This window comes from Aquarana catesbeiana, linkage group LG01 (genome assembly GCF_042186555.1).
Source record: "Aquarana catesbeiana isolate 2022-GZ linkage group LG01, ASM4218655v1, whole genome shotgun sequence".
NCBI lineage: Eukaryota > Metazoa > Chordata > Amphibia > Anura > Ranidae > Aquarana > Aquarana catesbeiana.
In genome coordinates this window covers 495280701-495298147 of record NC_133324.1, presented here as the reverse complement: position 1 = coordinate 495298147, position 17447 = coordinate 495280701, and the positions used below count along the sequence as shown (strand labels likewise).

Sequence of the window (17447 nt, the reverse complement as noted above, 5' to 3'; positions counted from 1 at the left end):
ACAACATGAAAAGGCCTATGGTATTAATGTTTTACTAAAATATATGTTTTAATAATTAACAACAAATACCATTAGCATTGATTTGCTACATACATGTCAATCAGAATGTAATACATTCGGATGTCATAAGATGGATTGATTTAAAAATTAATAGTTTATATAATAGTTTGATGATTGGTAAAATGGCTAACCTCACCAAGTTAAGAGAAAGATAATAACTCCAGGCAGTTATAATTTACTGACAAACCATCTGTGGCTGCTACTCAGATCTCACAGAGATAATTGTTACTAAAGTGGGGTATTCACTGGAGAGTAGTTCTACCACCGCACACTGCACTAGTGCTACCTTTGTCAGGCGGAAAGATCCAGCCCTACAGAGAAGCACCTTTGCAGGAGTGGGTAAGAAACTATTGAACCCCTATGCTGCGTTTAAATGCAAAAGTATGTTTTTATACATGAAACTACAAATTGACAGTGCCCCACTAGAGCCCAGACTCTAGAATCCAGGGTTGATTTACTTACCCTAGGTTCACTCCCATGTGTTTTTTAGTGTGTTTTGTAGTTTGCAGAAATGCACTACAGTCAAATTAACATGGTTTCCCGTGGTACACGTTCATATCTATGCGTTTTGCGGCCAGTGCATTTTTGGAAAGGGTCGGGGACTTTTTTCCGAGTTTTGTGTGTAATCAACTTCAATGGAATTGCACCAGAAATGTGTAGTGTTGTGTTTGTGATGTGATTTTTGATGTGTTTTGCAGTTTTTATTTTTCTGTTTAAAACACTGTATATAGCTGGTTGCTAAGGAGGAAGCTGGGAAGCAGGCCGTCGCGTCCTTAACAACCGATGAGTCATCAGCTATCAGCAGGGCTATCCGCTGACAGCTAAATGTAAGAAAAAAAAAAAATAATTGCAAAAAAAAACAGCCCCCCTCCCCCTCAGGTCCACGCCAGGCCCTTCAAGGTCTAGTATGGAATCGGACCAAATTATTTTCAAAAATGGCATGGGTCCCCCCAAAATCCATACCAGACCCTCATCCAAGCATGCAGTCCGGCAGGAAAGGGAGGGGACAGGCAATCGCCCCCCCCTCCTGAACCATACCAGGCCCCATACCCTCAACATGGGGGGGTGCTTGGGGGCATGTCATCACAAGGAGGGGGCTCTCTGGGTGACATCATCGGATAACCACGCCCCATGGCTATATAATGCCAGACAGCGGGCGACAGCACAACAGAGGAAGACAGTCTTAGAAGAAGGCCTTTTTTTGTTTTTAGCGGGTAACCGGCGGCGAGGGAGAAGACAGCGCGGGGAAAAGTCAGCTCTGGGCTTCTTTTTTAATAAAGGACTTGTCAAAAAACAGTTTTTTTTTAAATTCACTGCTTTTTGGAGTGAAAGGGTAGGGGTGCGATGTACCCAATACCCATTCACATGGGGGGGGGCTGGGATCTGGGAGCCCCCTTGTGGTACGAATTTTGGGGGGTACCCCACGCCATTTTTTTAAGTCCCAGGCCCATCATGCCCTGGGCGGTGACGTCACAAGGGGGTGGGGCCTCCGGGTGACATCATCCGATGGCCACGCCCCCATCGTTATCTAAGAAATGCTTAGGCGTGGACAGATCAGCAGGACGCAGCTTTAGAGGAGGGTCGTCGACGGGAGCGGTGGCGGAGGAAGAACACCACCGGACAAAGAAGAAGACAGGAGAAAGAAGAAGAGCGAAAAAAGACCGGAGGAAGAAGCGGGAGAAGCCCGGAGGAGGAAGAAGACATTTTTAATAAAAGACTTGTCAAAAACTGTCTATTGTGTTTTTTCACACTACACTTCTTTTTTTGGTGAATGGGTAGGGGTACAATGTGCCCGATACACATGGGAGGGGACCAGGATCCGGGGGCTCCCTTGTTAAAGGGGGCTTCCAAATTCCGATAAGCCACCCGGCCGCAGACCCCGACAACCACCGGGTAAGGGTTGTGGGGAAGAGGTCCCCATCAACAGAGCCCCCCCTGCCCCAAAGCACCCACGCCCCCATGTTGAGGGCATGCGGTCTGGTATGGTTCAGGAGGGGGGGGGCTCAGTCGTCCCCTTCCTTTCCTGACTTGCCGGGATGCATGCTCGGATAAGGGTCTGGTATGGATTTTGGGGGAACCCCACGCCATTTTTGGCGTGGGGTGTCCCCTCCGAATCAATACTAGATCCAAGGGCCTGGGATGGACCTAGAGGGGGGTCCCCCACGCTGTTTTTTTTCAGGATTTTTTTTTAGCAGGCAATTCGTTTTTTTTCTTTTACATTCAGCTGTCAGCAGGGAAGCCCGCTGACAGCTGGTTATTGAGGACGCCGCCGCCGGCTTCCCGTGTAAAAAAAGAGCGCAAATTGCGGCAAATTCGCGCGTCCAAAAAGGCGGCAAGCACCGCAAAAAGCACTGCAGAAACACTCAAAAGCAAGATGCATAGATGTGAATCGAGCCTAAGGGCTCATGCTCACTGCAGCTCAAAAAAAAAAAAAAAAAGCTTTTACAGGCATTTGCTCTTTTACACGTTTTTATTAAGCTTCTTTGTGCTTTTTGCAGCAGAAGCATTTTTTTCACAAACCCTCCCTCTCGGCTCACTTTTCCTTTTTTTAATGTGCATTTTCGAGCTTCTTTTCACGTTTTTGGGCACTTAGGCAATTTTCTGCTCGAAAGCGCCTCTCAAAAACACGAGTAATATCATAAGCCTGTAAACTCCTGAAAAAGCCATAGTGTGCATGGGCACAATGGCTAACACTGAGGGGAGTTTCCAGGCAGAAAAAAATCTATTGACTCCAATAATGAGGGTTTATTAATGCACCCACTGACACTAATGCAAACACTGGTGGTTATTGTTTCATTCAGTAGGTAGAGTTTGCGTATATAAGGCAGCTGAGGGACACAATACAACCATCCAAGCTCTAGTTGCAATTTACATAACACTCCATGTTCTAAGCCACTGGAAATAAATATCAAATGTACAGTCACTTGTACAGCAAGTGCTTGAATTGATGTAAAGTTGCTCATTTTCACATGCATATGCAAAAAAAAAACAGCAAAAGACTATAGTTTCCCTTTAACAAACACTATATACATTGCTCAGAGAACCCCAGAATATAATATATAATGCCGTCACATATAGTTTTTTTTTTTTTACAAGCTGTCCAATTCCTTGTTGAATTCAATTTATTTGAGCTACTACAGTATATGTCTCCTGTTATACAACCTTATACAGAGTACTTTTTCAAGAAAGTCAATCAGGCCTGACATACTTCAGCAGCTCCTATTAGTGTCTGAAGATTACATTAACTGTAATGCTGCTCGAGACGCCAGAAATTCATGGTAATAAAAAGTTTTCCAAAGTCTCTCTGGAAAAAATGGGTTAAATCACTCCAATTCCCCGGGCAGCTTAAGCTCAAAAAAGGTTTAATCTACCACTGGTAGAATTTACACATTCAAATGCTTATCTATGTCCTTAAGCCTTGAAAGAGATATTTCCTTAACCTTCTACTGAATCATCATTTCCTTAATCCCAGCCCTTCATCCTACCATAAAACATTACAGGGATTAGTGCCAGAAACCTATATTTCCCCCTGCTCCTAGGCATACATTACATTCAAACAATCTGACATTACATTTAAACAATCTGTAGTGCAACTTTGAAGAGAAAGTCTGAAATAACCCTAATGGGGCTGCATGCGTTCTCTGTTCTAAATATTTCTTTTCTTTTTTTTTTATTATGGCCAAGACTATAACATTATCCTTTTAGTCAGGAAAAATTTAAATAATACATATTTATATTCTGCATTATCATTTCCAGCCAGCAGATGGAGCTTTATGCTGCATCTTACATTACCTTCCAAGCTATCCTCAGGCTATTCTCTACTCAGGCTATCTATCCAGGCTATCCTCTGCTCAGTTACGCTATCTCACAAAAGTGAGTACACCCCTCACATCTTTGTAAACATTTTATTCTATCTTTTCATGTGACAACACTGAAGAAATGACACTTTGCTACAATGTAAAGTAGTGAGTGTACAGCTTGTATAACAGTGTAAATTTGCTGTCCCCTCAAAATAACTCTAAACACAGCCATTAATGTCTACACCGCTGGAAAAGTGAGTCCACCCCTAAGTGAAAATGTCCAAATTGGGCACGAGGTGTCAATATTTTGTGTGGCCACCATTATTTTCCAGCACTGCCTTAACCCTCTTGGGCATGAAGTTCACCAGAGCTTCACAGGTTGCCACTGGAGTCCTCTTCCACTCCTCCATGACGACATCACGAAGCTGGTGGATGTTAGAGACCTTGCGCTCCTCCATCTTCTGTTTGAGGATGCCCCACAGATGCTCAATAGAGTTTAGGTCTGGAGACCTGCTTGGCCAGTCCATCACCTTTGCCCTCAGCTTCCTCTTGGAGGTGTGTTTGGGGTCGTTATGTTGGAATACTGCCCTGCGGCCCAGTCTCCAAAGGGAGGGGATCATGTTCTGCTTCAGTATGTCACAGTATATGTTGGCATTCATATTTCCCCTCAATTAACTGTAGCCCCCCAGTTCCGGCAGCACTCATGCAGCCCTAGACCATGACACTCCCACCACCATGCTTGATTGTAGGCAAGACACACTTGTCTTTGTACTCCTCACCTGGTTGCCTCCACACACACTTGACACCACCTGAATCCAATATTTTTATCTTGGTCTCATCAGACCACAGGACGTGGTTCCAGTAATCCATGTCCTTAGTCTGCTTGTCTTCAGCAAACTGTTTGTGGGCTTTCTTGTGCATCATCTTTAGAAGAGACTTCCTTCTGGGACGACAGCCATGCAGACCAATTTGATGCAGTGTGCAGCGTATGTCTTGAGCACTGACAAGCTGACCCCCCACCCCTTCAATCTCTGCAGCAATGCTGGCAGCACTCATACGTCTATTTTCCAAAGACAACCTCTGGATATGACGCTGAGCACGTGCATTCAACTTCTTTGGTTGACCATGGCGAGGCCTGTTCTGAGTGGAACCTGTCCTGTTAAACCTCTGTTTGGTCTTGGCCACCGTGCTGCAGCTCAGTTTCAGGGTCTTGGCAATCTTCTTATAGCCTAGGCCATCTTTATGTAGAGCAACAATTATTTTTTTCAGATCCTCAGAGAGAGTTAACACCAAATTTAACACACCTGCTCCCCATTCACACTTGTGACCTTGTAACACTAATGAGTCACATGACACCGGGGTGGGAAAAATGGCTAATTGGGCCCAATTTGGACATTTTCACTTAGGGGTGTGCTCACCTTTTCTTGCCAGCGGATTAGAGATTAGTTATTTTGAGGGGACAGCAAATTTACACTGTTATACAAGCTGTACACTCACAACTTTACATTGTAGCAAAGTGTCATAGAGAGCTCAATAGCACAAACTCCAGTAAATTTACGCAACCAAATGAGTCACGGGAGTGACCAATTTCCCCAGCACACAGTCCCTGCCTGCTCTGTTCAGACAGGGCCTTACAGAGATGCAATTGCAGACAGACAGCCTAATAGTAAACGGATTCTGCTGTGCTCTCCCTTTAAAAAAAACTAAAGCTCTGTGGGGCTATATCATTGGTGCACCGTGTAATAACCCCTTTATGACAAGTGTACGTACATACATATGCAGCCTCACTGAAATTGATCTTCTTCCATCGGGCTGCATATGTGTGAACCTGTGTTTGTGCTGGGAGCTCATTGCAGTTACATGCATGCAGCACCAGCTTTGGGCATTGATTTGTACAAATCTGATAGCTGCTGCTGAAAGCTGCTACTGGCCACACACAGGGTGTGTAGGCAGCATTTACAACTGCCGTCAGAGCAGGAGAGCTGCAGGAAACTGCAGGAGAGCAAATGGGAAACAGGGACAGAACATTGTCCCCCTAACAGGAAGTGCCTGAAGAACACGTGGCAGGATGACCAGGTATTACTTTAATGAAAGCTGCAGCTTACAAAAAACTATTAAATGGCATTACCATGTAAAAGATTTATTTTTGCATCTACTTTAATGGTAATGCCTTTTTAATACTAAGATTAAACTTTGCATAAGTCATTTAGAAATTGAGTTTGTGTGTAAGCATCAGTAAGCGACATGATTGTCAACACAATTTCTTTTAACCAATGATCATAAACATATTGAAATGCTACTTAAACAATGCCAAAACTGAACAAACTTTCAGTAACTACTATATTCTCTTCTAAACCCCATTACCACAACAGTTTTTTTAAATTAATATTTTAAAAAATTCTAGTAAAGAATCCAAAAGGTATGCAAGCACTACCTTATGCTATTCAGCAACTTAAAGTAGAAGGAAAGCCTAAGGCCCCGTTCACACCTGTTTGCTCAGCGGGGGATCGCTCCACTCCGCTGATTCCCGCTGAGCAGGTGGATGGCAGGTCTGTCTCCGCTCACTGTGCAGAGCATCCCACTCTCCTCTATGGGGAAATCGTATCCAATCCACCAGAGGGATGGAAAATAGAACCACCATCTGTGGATTTTGCAGGATTGGATAGCGGTGCATGTCGGCGGACATGTCACTGCCGATATTTGCCGTTCCATAGGGGAGACTAGAGGGTCTGATCAGGTCCGCCTGAAAACCTGACAGGCGGACCTGATCGGACAGCCCGTGTGAAAGGGCCCTAATACACTATTCTTAAAAACTTTTCCTCCCCCGCTTCCTACCTATCCTGCATACTCTGTATAAAAAAGATCTGTGTACTTATTTTTAATCCCGCCTGGTTCTGTCATGGAATCGTGCAGCTCCAGTACCTCAGTGTAAGGGAGCACTATACAATGGCTGGGAATTCTGGGATACATGACATCACCTATAGGCTCCCATGGCACAGCCGATGTCAGCGCTCCCTCCTCTTTCCTTCAGCAGCGGCTCACTGACACAGGAGAGCCAGAGGTGCAGGTCCACTTGACCGGACCAGAGAGGATTAAAAATAGGTAAGCACACAGATCATTTTTACAAAGGTTATGCAAGACAGTTTACAGGATGCCTCCTGGTACTGAATGGCAGGTATATTTCCCCACTACTTGGGTTGTGGTCCCTTTAAGGGGGACAATTTAGAGGTAATGTTGACTATTCAGGGGTTCTCACCCATGCAGAGTGAGGGGTTCTGGGATAGCCGGGACAGGAGAGGACAGGACTGACTTTCAGTACTCTCTGCAATACTAAGACCTTACTAGGGACCTGGAATTTCGGAGGTTCAAGGAGTTTTGGGCGGGAAGAACCTCCAAACCCTGATTACAGGGACTTTGGTCCAGAAAGAAGTTAACCCGGAGGCCTCAGAGTCCAGAAAAGGAAGAGGAAACAGTCGGCATCTGGGCTCTGAGACAGAGCTGGACCCCTGAGTGAAAAGGGTGAACTCACCTTAGGAACAAGCCACGGTTGCTGAGCTGTGAAATCCTCCTCTCTGGACCCCTGAAGCCAACGTGAAACCCCAAAACCTCCAATGTGGGACCAGTATGGTGGTGGTGCACTATTACCTTGTTTTTGCCATGTAAGCCAGAGATATATATTACTTTGTGTTTGTTGTGCTGCAAGTAAGCGGTTTTATCTTCTGTACAGTTTGCAAATACCAAAACTCTGTCACTTTTACAAGTGTCTGGAGGTGATCCTGGGCCCCCATATGACAATAGGTAGGAGAAGGGGGAGGGAACATTTTTCAGAATTTCCTGGTTCCAGGCCTAGGCAAATTATATCATACATCCCAAGAGTCTTCAGGAAGGGAGGAGGGGTTTTCTCAGCCAAGCATGCTCACCTGCCTGAGCTGAAGGCAGATAGATTCCAGAAGGTAAATACTGCATGAATCATCTGTCTATACCAAGTATGGGGACATGGATGGGCGAGTCTTCGTTGAATATAGAAAATAAAATAAATAGCGTTTTTGGTTTGTAGTGCTTAGAAGCAGTGTAGTTCTGTTTTACGTCACAAAAAAAGACTCCCAAACTACAGGATATTTTTGCAAAGTGCAAAAAAAGTGAATAAAAAAAAATAAAAAATAAAATAAGATTTCACCTAAAGTCTAAAGGAGTTGTAAACCCTCAAGGTTTTTTTACCTTAATGCATTCTAAAAAAAGAATTGAAAAAAAAAAAAAAAAAGATTCTTTTTCAGGCCTTGCCATCTCTAAGTATACCTATGCTTCTGGCACTCCAACACTGGATTTTCAGGTCTCCCCACCCACCCTCTCCTCTTGCCCTGTCACGGAAGGCTTTGTATTATGTGAACCTGTTTACAACATTCAAAGTGATCCGTGAATGGACAGCGAAGGGGAGAGCGGGCAGAGTGGCTGAAATCATCTGTGTAGCACAGATCATGTCAGTGCACCGGAAGTAAACCAATAGCTGTATTTTCGGTGCAGGTAAATGAAAGAGAGCCTTCCCTAAGATGGCATACACTATGTTGGATGTAACCCTTAAAACCAGCATTTTCTTGAAAGTACTGTAATTTCGGGAGTTCCGCTTTAAAGAACATTTTTACTTATAGTAAAAAGCCTACAAGACTCAGTTATACTGTCAGAATCTTGCAACAAGCATAATAACAACAATATATTGCAAACCAGGAAAAGGTCACAGATAACAGAAGTGGAGCATTCCTTAATCTCAGGTCTGCTAGTGCTTCACTTGGCTGCAGAATATTGTTGTTCTTGTTACAGAATCCTGACACTTTTACAGAAGAGCAGTGTGAATCAACAAAAGCTGCCATGGAAGTCCTGACAGCATGTTTCTGAGATATGATCTGAATTTGTTTTCCTCTGATTCCACACAAAAGGAGTAGCAGACTCTCTGGAGAGTAGGACCTTGGTGGATAGAGATTAACACTTGCTTTCCCCTCATTGGAAGGTCTCTTCGCATTGCATTACTATTAAAGCTGATCTCTAGTATTTAGTGAAGTTTAAATAGTTTGTTTGGACCAAGCTGTATAGACTGTATAAAGCTTCAGCTACATACAGTATACAGAAGAACTGTGTTCCGGAAGTGGGATGGTGACTTCCCTTCCCATTACCAGGACAAAATCGAGTTGGGCTGAGAGCTGGTCAGTCATTCACGGGAAGCCTTGGATTCTATAAATGGCTGACTGGCTGAGGAGGAGAGCTGGGCTGATGACATCACAATCTCCATCATGAGGGCTTGTGCTTACGCTATTAAGGAAGAAAGGAGGAGGGAAGAGGATGATGTTGGATAATGGCATTGCCACCACTGGCTTATGTCTGGGGCATAAAAGCATTAGGGCAAAGTTTTCAAACTTATCTGACCAATTATGCCGTGAAAAATTATTAGATGGTTTCTGCTTTTGCGACAGACATGTAACTATTGCCTGGCTGGAAAAAAGCTGCTGGATAAGGTAAGACTTAATGTCTGTGGAAATTGTAAAGGGCAGATGATGTTTTTTAGAATGGAAAAACAAGTAAAAAGTTCATTTGCAGACAGAGGCATTTTACTATCCTGCCCAGACAAAATTTGGGGTTTCCCAGCACTACCCTACAGTGCAGTCCTTTTGACAACTATGGAAATGGCAGCGGCTCCCATATAGTATCAATGACTTGGCCATCAGTTTCTACAGCAACTTGTAGCACAACTTGCCTATTCTTGACTTGTGCACGTTGCTCCCGTATGTCAGCCTTCTCAACCTTTTAACACCAAAAGAACCCTTTAAATAATTTCCAGGTCTTAGGGAACCCCAGATAAAATTTATTCATCAGGTGTCAGTGGGAAGAATGTCTTCCTTACAGATGGCTAAAAAGATCACTGGTGCCATGCCGCTGGCTCTCTGTGACCCATGATAAATGCTTAAGGGTCCCCCCTCAGAATTTCAAGGTCCAATGAGTTGGATGCCGCTGACTGATGAGGGTAAAGGCTATGGGGAGGTCTGTCCAGCCCAGAGCATGCTGCAAAAATAGGAAGAGATAGCCTTGGCTGCTGCCCAACTCACCAGGCCAAAGTGGTTAGTAGGTATAAACAGCCTCAGCTCGATTCATCCAGGCCACGTCCCCAACATGTTTCGCCCCATCTAGGGTCTTAACCATGGAGAATGATTAAGCCCTAGAGTGGGGCGAAACATGTTGGGGATTTGGCTTGGATGAATTGAGCTGAGGCTGCTTTTACCTGCTAACCACTCAGGCCAGGTGAGGTGTGCAGTGGCTGGACTATCTCTTTCAATTTTTGCAGTATGCCGCTAACTCTGCCATGTGATGCTGGACCCAGAATTATACAGGCACCATAAGGTGGGAGGTCAAGCAGCCACAGCTCAAAGAACCTGTTGCAACCTCTGGAGGAACCCTAGAGTTACACGGAACCCTGGTTAGGAATGGCTGCCATAGAATATTATAACTTACCTGCCAACACGTGAACCTGTCAGGTCAAAATACCCTATGGCAGAGTTGGGTGGAAACATGGTAAGCAAAAAAAAGCCAACTGCACTGCGGGGTTCCAAAGAAGCTGGAATAAAATTAGATTTTCTGTATCTAAGACCTATTTGTATTATATTGATTTTATCAAGCAGGCCCTATTCTCATGTTTCATCCTCAAACATACCCTGCTTTGTAATTCTACACGTCCCATCTCTGGATTTCGAAAAGGCAGCATTACACTTACCTTGAAGCAAATGTCTTCAAACACCTTCTTAAAATCCACATTGCTGAATGCTTAACAGTCACTACTGACCATCTGCTATTAATTTAAAAGAAATAACAGTCATGAGCTTTCAAATAATTAGTAAAAAAACCCTTCCTTTTTTTGTTTCACATCTATTTAAAAAAAGCATCCACGCAATAAATATCTAGGTTATCCAACAGTGATCATACATTGCTTGCAGTGATAATGAAAAGCTCTGCATTTAACCTAAGGCCTGGTTCACATCTTTGTGTTTTTCAGAATGCACAAAAACACGCGTCATAAAAATACATCGAATCCAGTGATGCCTTATCTGTACACTGCTTTGCACTGCGTTGGGAAAAATGAAGCATGTCTAATTTTCTGTGCCTCTTCATGAGCTGTAATTCCCAATAGAATAATGCAAACTTGCTACAACACACATTAAAAAAAAAAAAAATTACATAAAAACAGACAAAAAAAGCCACAGATAGATGGGAACCTGGCCCTACATTATCACTACAATTACAGTGTTCTCCCCAGGGATTTTTTGCCGGGAGCTCTGCATGGCAGTTTTTTGGCTGCTATCTGGCAAACAACCCACTCCCCCTCCTGATCCACAGGTTCACATTTCTGTTTTGTAAGCTTGGGACAAAAGAAGAGGTATGGAGGATAGAGATAGGAAGGGAGATCTATCCGTGCATCAGAGTACTGAATTAAAAGAACACAGAAGTGCTCAAGGCTTGGACACATTGGGTGTCAGAAACACCACTTTTAAAGAGGAAGTAAACCCTGATGAGTTTTACTTCTTCTTTTGTTCCCTGCAAAGTAAAAGCATAATGGGCTAGTATGCATCGCACACTAGCCCATTATGTGCCACTTACCTGCAAACAAAGCCCGCAATGTCCCCCCTGGTGGCCACGTCCATCTTTACCCCTCTTCCTTTCAGGGCTGTGGACTCCAGCTCTGTGACTGGTCGGTGTTAAGGGAGCCGACGGTCGCGGCATGGCATGATCGTGCCCTTTCTTCAGTGCGCATGTGCCAATGACATCGGGTCAATCGTATACGGTAAATATCTGTACGGTTTAGGAGATATTTCCAGTACCTACAGGTAAGCTTACCTGTAGGTAAAAGTGGTGTGTAAGGGTTTACAAGGGCATTTGACTTTTTTTTTGCCTCTAAATGCCCCTCCATATTAGCCTATGTGTCCATGCATACATAGGTGTTTACAGGCAAAAAAAAACCATCACATGCACATTCAGGAAAGAAGCGTTATGGCAAATAAAATGCTTAACATGCCTAAACGCTATGCAAATTCAGTACTTCAGTGTTTATTCACTTCACTTGCCAGAATAAATTAATATTCTGGCCTACGAAATGAATGAACGTTGAAACATTTGATGCACCTAAACGCAGCTTTAGGTGTGTTTTTTTACACCTGCAAGGAGAAAAAACATTCAGAAGAGTGTGCATGAGGCTCTAAAAATCCAGAAGCAGCAGCTTGGTAACATGCAGATCAGGGAGTTCTACCTTATGCAGAAAAAAAATGCATTGAAAAATAAAATAATTAAACAAAAATGATGGCTTTTAAAAAAAAAAAAAAAAAAATCATAGTCACGTAAATGGCTGCAGCGCCGATCCCAGCTGTAGCTGTCCCCCATCCCCTCTAAGACAGAGAACTGAGCACTCAAACACAGCTGATCGCTCAGTTCTTGGTCTTCAGCCTGCAGAGAACCGGTGACTGTCAGTCACCGGCTCTCTGCTCTGTCCCTCCAGCATTCACTGGGCTGTGGAGGGGGTGGGAGTGGCTGGCTCAGGCTCTCAGCGTATTGCTGAGAGCCTGAGCCAGCTGCCAGTCCAGGCTTTTTGACGGATCCCAACTGTAAAATCTGTATCTTTCCTAAGCCTGGACCGGCTAAAGGACATTAATCCGCTGTCAGCTGAAAATGGGCCACAGGAGTGCAGAATGAACTGCACTCCTGTGATCAATAGGAGAAGCATAGTCAAAATAGCTTTGGCTATACTTTTCCTTTAAAAACAGACAAAATATGTAAGGACTCCTTGACACCTTTGTGGGCATTAACACACAAGCTTTCGCATATTAAATCTGAATTCTAGCTGTACCTTCAGTCTTGCAAGGTTATTCAGGCTCCTCTTTTGTACTTAGATTACTTACTGATTTCACTGCACACTGTGAGAGTTTCACAATGTGCATTAAAGGAAAAGTATAACAAAAGCTTTTTTTGGCTAAGCTTCTCCTATGGATCACAGCAGTGCAGTTCGTTATGCACTCCTGTGACCTGTTTACAGCTAAAGCCCGCTGTTCCCTGACGTATCCAAGCTGGTCCAGGCTTTCAACCGGCAGCTAAGAGCCTGAGCGAGCCCCTCAATCCAGCCCCCTCCACAGCCCGGCGCTCTATTGAGCACTGGATGGGCAGAGCAGAGAGCTTGTGACTAACGGTCAGAGCTCTTGGCTCAGACCGAAGGGGGGGAACTGAGTGATCAGCGGAGTTTGATTGCTCAGTTCTAGGGGTAGAGCCGGAGGGGGACAGTTGCACCTGGGATCGGTGCTGCAGCCATGTAGGCGAGTAGGATTTCTATTTTCTGCATTCCCGAACTTCTCTTTTAAAAGCTGCAGCAAAGTCAGATAGAGCTCATCTCATTACTTGGCTGGAGGACATCCAAGGTCGTCCAGCTTTTTCCTCCCCAGCTTTATAGTCCTTAGCCCGGACCTTTCATTCCAGTTCTTTCAAATATGATAACTCACCATCACATCATGTGGGTGTTACCTAGGGCATGAAAAGCGCTGTGTACAGATGCACATAGCATCTAGTTTTTGGGCACGTACACAGCAGTATGTATATGTGTTTGCCCCTATGCGACAATTGCAGAAGTGGGAGCAGGTACCTGTCAGAAAAGACTACACGCTCCCAAAAAAATAGAATAAAAAAATAACTGCCAATCGTGGTAGAGAAGGGGGAGGAGGAGGATGGGCAGAACTTTTCCTTTTAAGTGAAGCTCTGCTTTAAGGTTTACATGCATACTAGTGTACAGCACTAATGCAGTTTATTGGTCACTGCCAGTCAAAATGTGAATATCAATGTGTAGTCAGCAGAGCCTGTGCTGAATGGCTGCTTGTGTCCTAGCAACCCACACATCCATGTCATTCATTCACAGAACCACTCAGATCAGTCAATAGAAGATTACATGTCTCATCTGCCACTACAGCACGAAGACTCATAGATCTCAATGGAGTACCAGTGCTGTGACACCTCCAAGCACATACAGTAGTTGGTTCATTCATTACTTCCTCCCCTGTACAGACCCAAGGCTGGAGCAATCCACTGATCTTTGCAGGCTCCAAAATAAAAAAATTAAAATAAAAGTAAAACAAATAAATACACATTTATAATTTTTTATATTGTGGGTGCATTTATTACTTTTTAGCAAAAGGTAGACTATGCTTTTAAAGCGTAACTAAGTAAAACGTTTTGTATTTCCCCAGGGGTTGCTGTGCTGCACTGATATTAGTGCCTGTTTACTAACAGTACAGCACAGCAATGCACACTAAAACATATTTCATACTGATGTTGATTTAGCCTAAAATATTTGTTTTTGCATTTAGAGAAGAACTGAAATACATGTAAAACAAACATAAGTAGCCGCCATTTGTTGTGCTCTAAACTGTATCTGTATGATTTATTGAAGACTGCATTTCCTACTCACTTGCTTGTGTCTCAAGTCTTCTGTGCAGGAAACAAGCCAGGGACTATAGGCACATGATCAGAGTCTTCCTTCCATGTGCTTACTACAAATCCCATAATTCATTGCAGCCACTTCCTGGTTTACAGGACCTCCCTCCCACCAGCTGCAGTCTGACAGCATGCCCTACTAAGCGGTGTGAGAAGCATTTGGCTGCAGTGATCAAAGCAGGATCAGGGTAAGTACTTTGCTGCTCTAATCTCTTCTGAACACTTCCACTCACCACACATAGTGCAGGACTCATCTCTCTTGGGTTGGGAAGTACTGTTCTTTTATTATATACCGAAAATCTAGTTCACTGCATTTTTACTGTTTACTGAAATATCTGTGCATGTATGTCCCTAGAAAACAGCTATATATTGTATAACTATTAAATTCTAGCTAAGCTATACTGTATATGCAGGATTATAGGCAGGCATAATGGCTTTATAGATTGTTGCATAAACTGTGTATAAACTGTCGTTTTTTTTTTTTTTTTCTGTCTTTCCTTTTCTAGAAACAGCACGTCTAACAACCACAGCCTAAAGCTGGGCATACTTGTTCACCACTTCAACACAGAGGCATTTTTTTTCAATAAATATATATTTTTTTTTTTTGTACACGTAAAAAATATATTTTCTGAAAGCCAAAGACCTGTAGAATAAAAAGACCTGTGCTGTGATTGATTTTTTTTTTTTTTTTTTTTTGTGTTGCACGATAATTGCACAACTGTTTATTAAACACATATTTTCAGGAAAAAAAATACACCACAAACACACACAATATAATGCCCAGTGTTTTGGTAAAATGTAAAAGAGAGGGTTGTGCCGAGTAAATAGATTCCAAATATGCCAAGAATTAAAGTGGATGTAAACCCAATTTTTTTTTTTCTCTTTTAATGCTTGCACTTTGTACAGTATAGGATTTCATGTCATCTGTGCCCAGTCTTGCCACGAAGAGTTAATCAAGCTCAGGGCAGTCCTCTTATCTTTATTCAGTGAGCTAAAAATGGTCAGACAGAGAAATAGGAGTCAATTTCTCCCCCTTGCTGTGAGTGACAGGTGATTTACATATTTCATGCACAAGCCTGAGAGAGGCATTCTGTGTACTTCACATCCCTCCTCCTTTCTTCTCCAGCTCTCCCAGGATTGGCTGCTCCACACCTCAGCATAATTGGGCATGCTGAAGTCATGTGGTGACTTTTCTGGGTTTTGACTGGATGTTAGTGATCATAGAAGAAGTTCAGTGTTAGCAATACACAGGAGAAAATGCATATTGACGCGGGGAGTGTACTGACATCACGACTCCACCCACCGAGCTCCAGACAACAGACCCACCCATAGAATATGCAGTTTTTTGGGCCTTATCACAGACAGAGGGGAGACATTTGACAGGTAAGGATTCATGCAGGAGGCATGTATATCCTTATAGATAACCCCTATGGCAGTAGTTTAGAAAGGATGAGAGTGGTTTACATCCAGTTGTAAAGACAGAAGGTTTTTTTTATCTTAATGCATTCTAAGATAAAAACCTTTTTGTGTGCATCAGCTCCCCCCCCCTCCCTAAACACTTACTTGAGGTCCCGCTCTGTCCAGTGATGTCCACGAGTTTCTCATTCGTCCAATATTCTCTTTGCTGATTGGTTGAGATTGTTTTCAAAATTGTCGCTCTTTTTTTGTTTATAGCGCAAAAAATAAAACCCGCAGAGGTGATCAAATACAAACAAAAGAAAGCTCTATTTGTGGGGGGGGGGGGGAAGGACATACATTTTGTTTGGGTACGTTGCACGACCGCGCAATTGTCAGTTAAAGTGACGCAGTGCCGAATCGCAAAAAATGACCTGGTCAGGAAGGGGGCAAATCCTTCCAGGGCTGAAGTGGTTCTAAAGGTAGAAGGTTTTCTATCTTAATACATTCTATGCATTAAGATTAAAAAAAACCTTTTGTGTGCAGCAGCCCTCCTAATAGTTACCTAAGCCCCATCTCAATCCAGCGATGTTGCACAAGAGACTCGGCTGTCTGGGACTCTCCCTCCTCATTAGCTGAGACAGCAGCGGGCACCATTGCCTCCCTCTGCTCTGCTGTCAGTCAAAGTTAGTCAGCCAATGAGGAGAGAGATGGGGCCGGGCTGCGGCTCCGTGTCTAAATGGACACACAGAGCAGCGGCTCAGCTTGGTTGCCCCCATAGCAAGCTGCTGGCTGTGGGGGTACTCGGCAGAGGGGGGGGGGGGGCAGAAGTACCGGCGAGGTACCCAAAAAGAGGAGGATCAGGGCTGCTCTGTACAAAACCACTGCACAGAGCAGGTAAGTATAACATGTTTGTTATTTTTAAACAAAAACAAACAAGACTTTAGTATCACTTTAAAATGGTGTGCACCTAGGATATTGAGAAAAACAATGGTACCCAAAAATCTCCATATGCGATGAATTAAAAGCCTTTACTGCTCATCAGTTTAGAGTTAACTGTGAGCTCTGGTGCTAGAATTATTGCTCTCACACTGACGGTCACAGCAATACTTCACATGTGTGGTGCAATATCAGTTTACTTTTTTTTTTTAATAAATTTTGTTGTAATTTAAAGTGTTACTAATCCCAGGACCCTGCATTCACTATATTTGATCTCCCACAGAACATGGAATGCAATTATTTTAGTAAATATAAACTGCTAAATACCTTTTTTCATCAGCAGTATATAGCAGTCTTGTGACTTCTATCAGTGTCTGGTTAAAGCTTGTAGGATGAGTTCTCATTCTCCCATAAATGTACTATAAGGATGCCTGACCCTCTGTCTGGATAGTGCAGATCGGCCATGTGCTGCTCACATGAACTCTCCCGAAGGGAAAAAAAACCTCTCTAGCAATACACACCAAACTGAGCATGTGCAGACTGACTCCACTATCTCTGTCTTATCCGGAGATGTTTTGGGGACAATGCAAGAAGGGGAGGATCTGTGCATACAGGATCAAACAGCCTTTTTACACAATGCAGAGGATTAACCCCTTAGGTTCCACAGTGAGTATAACAAGCATGCTTTACTACATATACAGACTGATTTTACTGTTGTGGGTTTAGTAACACTTTAATTTTTTTGTTTTA

The 17447-nt window shown here is 43.4% G+C and overlaps 1 protein-coding gene and 1 long non-coding RNA gene across 4 annotated transcripts in view; one reads left to right on the top strand and one right to left on the bottom strand.

The window, feature by feature from the left end:
• GTPBP3 (GTP binding protein 3, mitochondrial) overlaps nt 1-14416 on the bottom strand; it is a 134940-nt gene extending 120524 nt beyond the window's left edge. For 2 of the 3 annotated variants that reach the window (XM_073592205.1, XM_073592221.1), the window contains exons 1-2: nt 14338-14416; nt 10615-10689 (exon numbers count right to left, since the gene is read on the bottom strand). In XM_073592205.1, the coding sequence (XP_073448306.1) occupies nt 10615-10655 (41 nt within the window). In that variant the 5' untranslated portion in view covers nt 10656-10689; nt 14338-14416. The remainder of the gene's footprint in view (nt 1-10614; nt 10690-14337) is intronic. The other variant, XM_073592212.1, reaches the window with a different exon arrangement.
• Nucleotides 14321-15034, top strand: LOC141103063 (uncharacterized). The gene is made up of 2 exons (XR_012235240.1): nt 14321-14551; nt 14870-15034. It is a non-coding gene; the product is annotated as an uncharacterized lncRNA (long non-coding RNA).
• Nucleotides 15035-17447: the final 2413 nt, after the last annotated feature.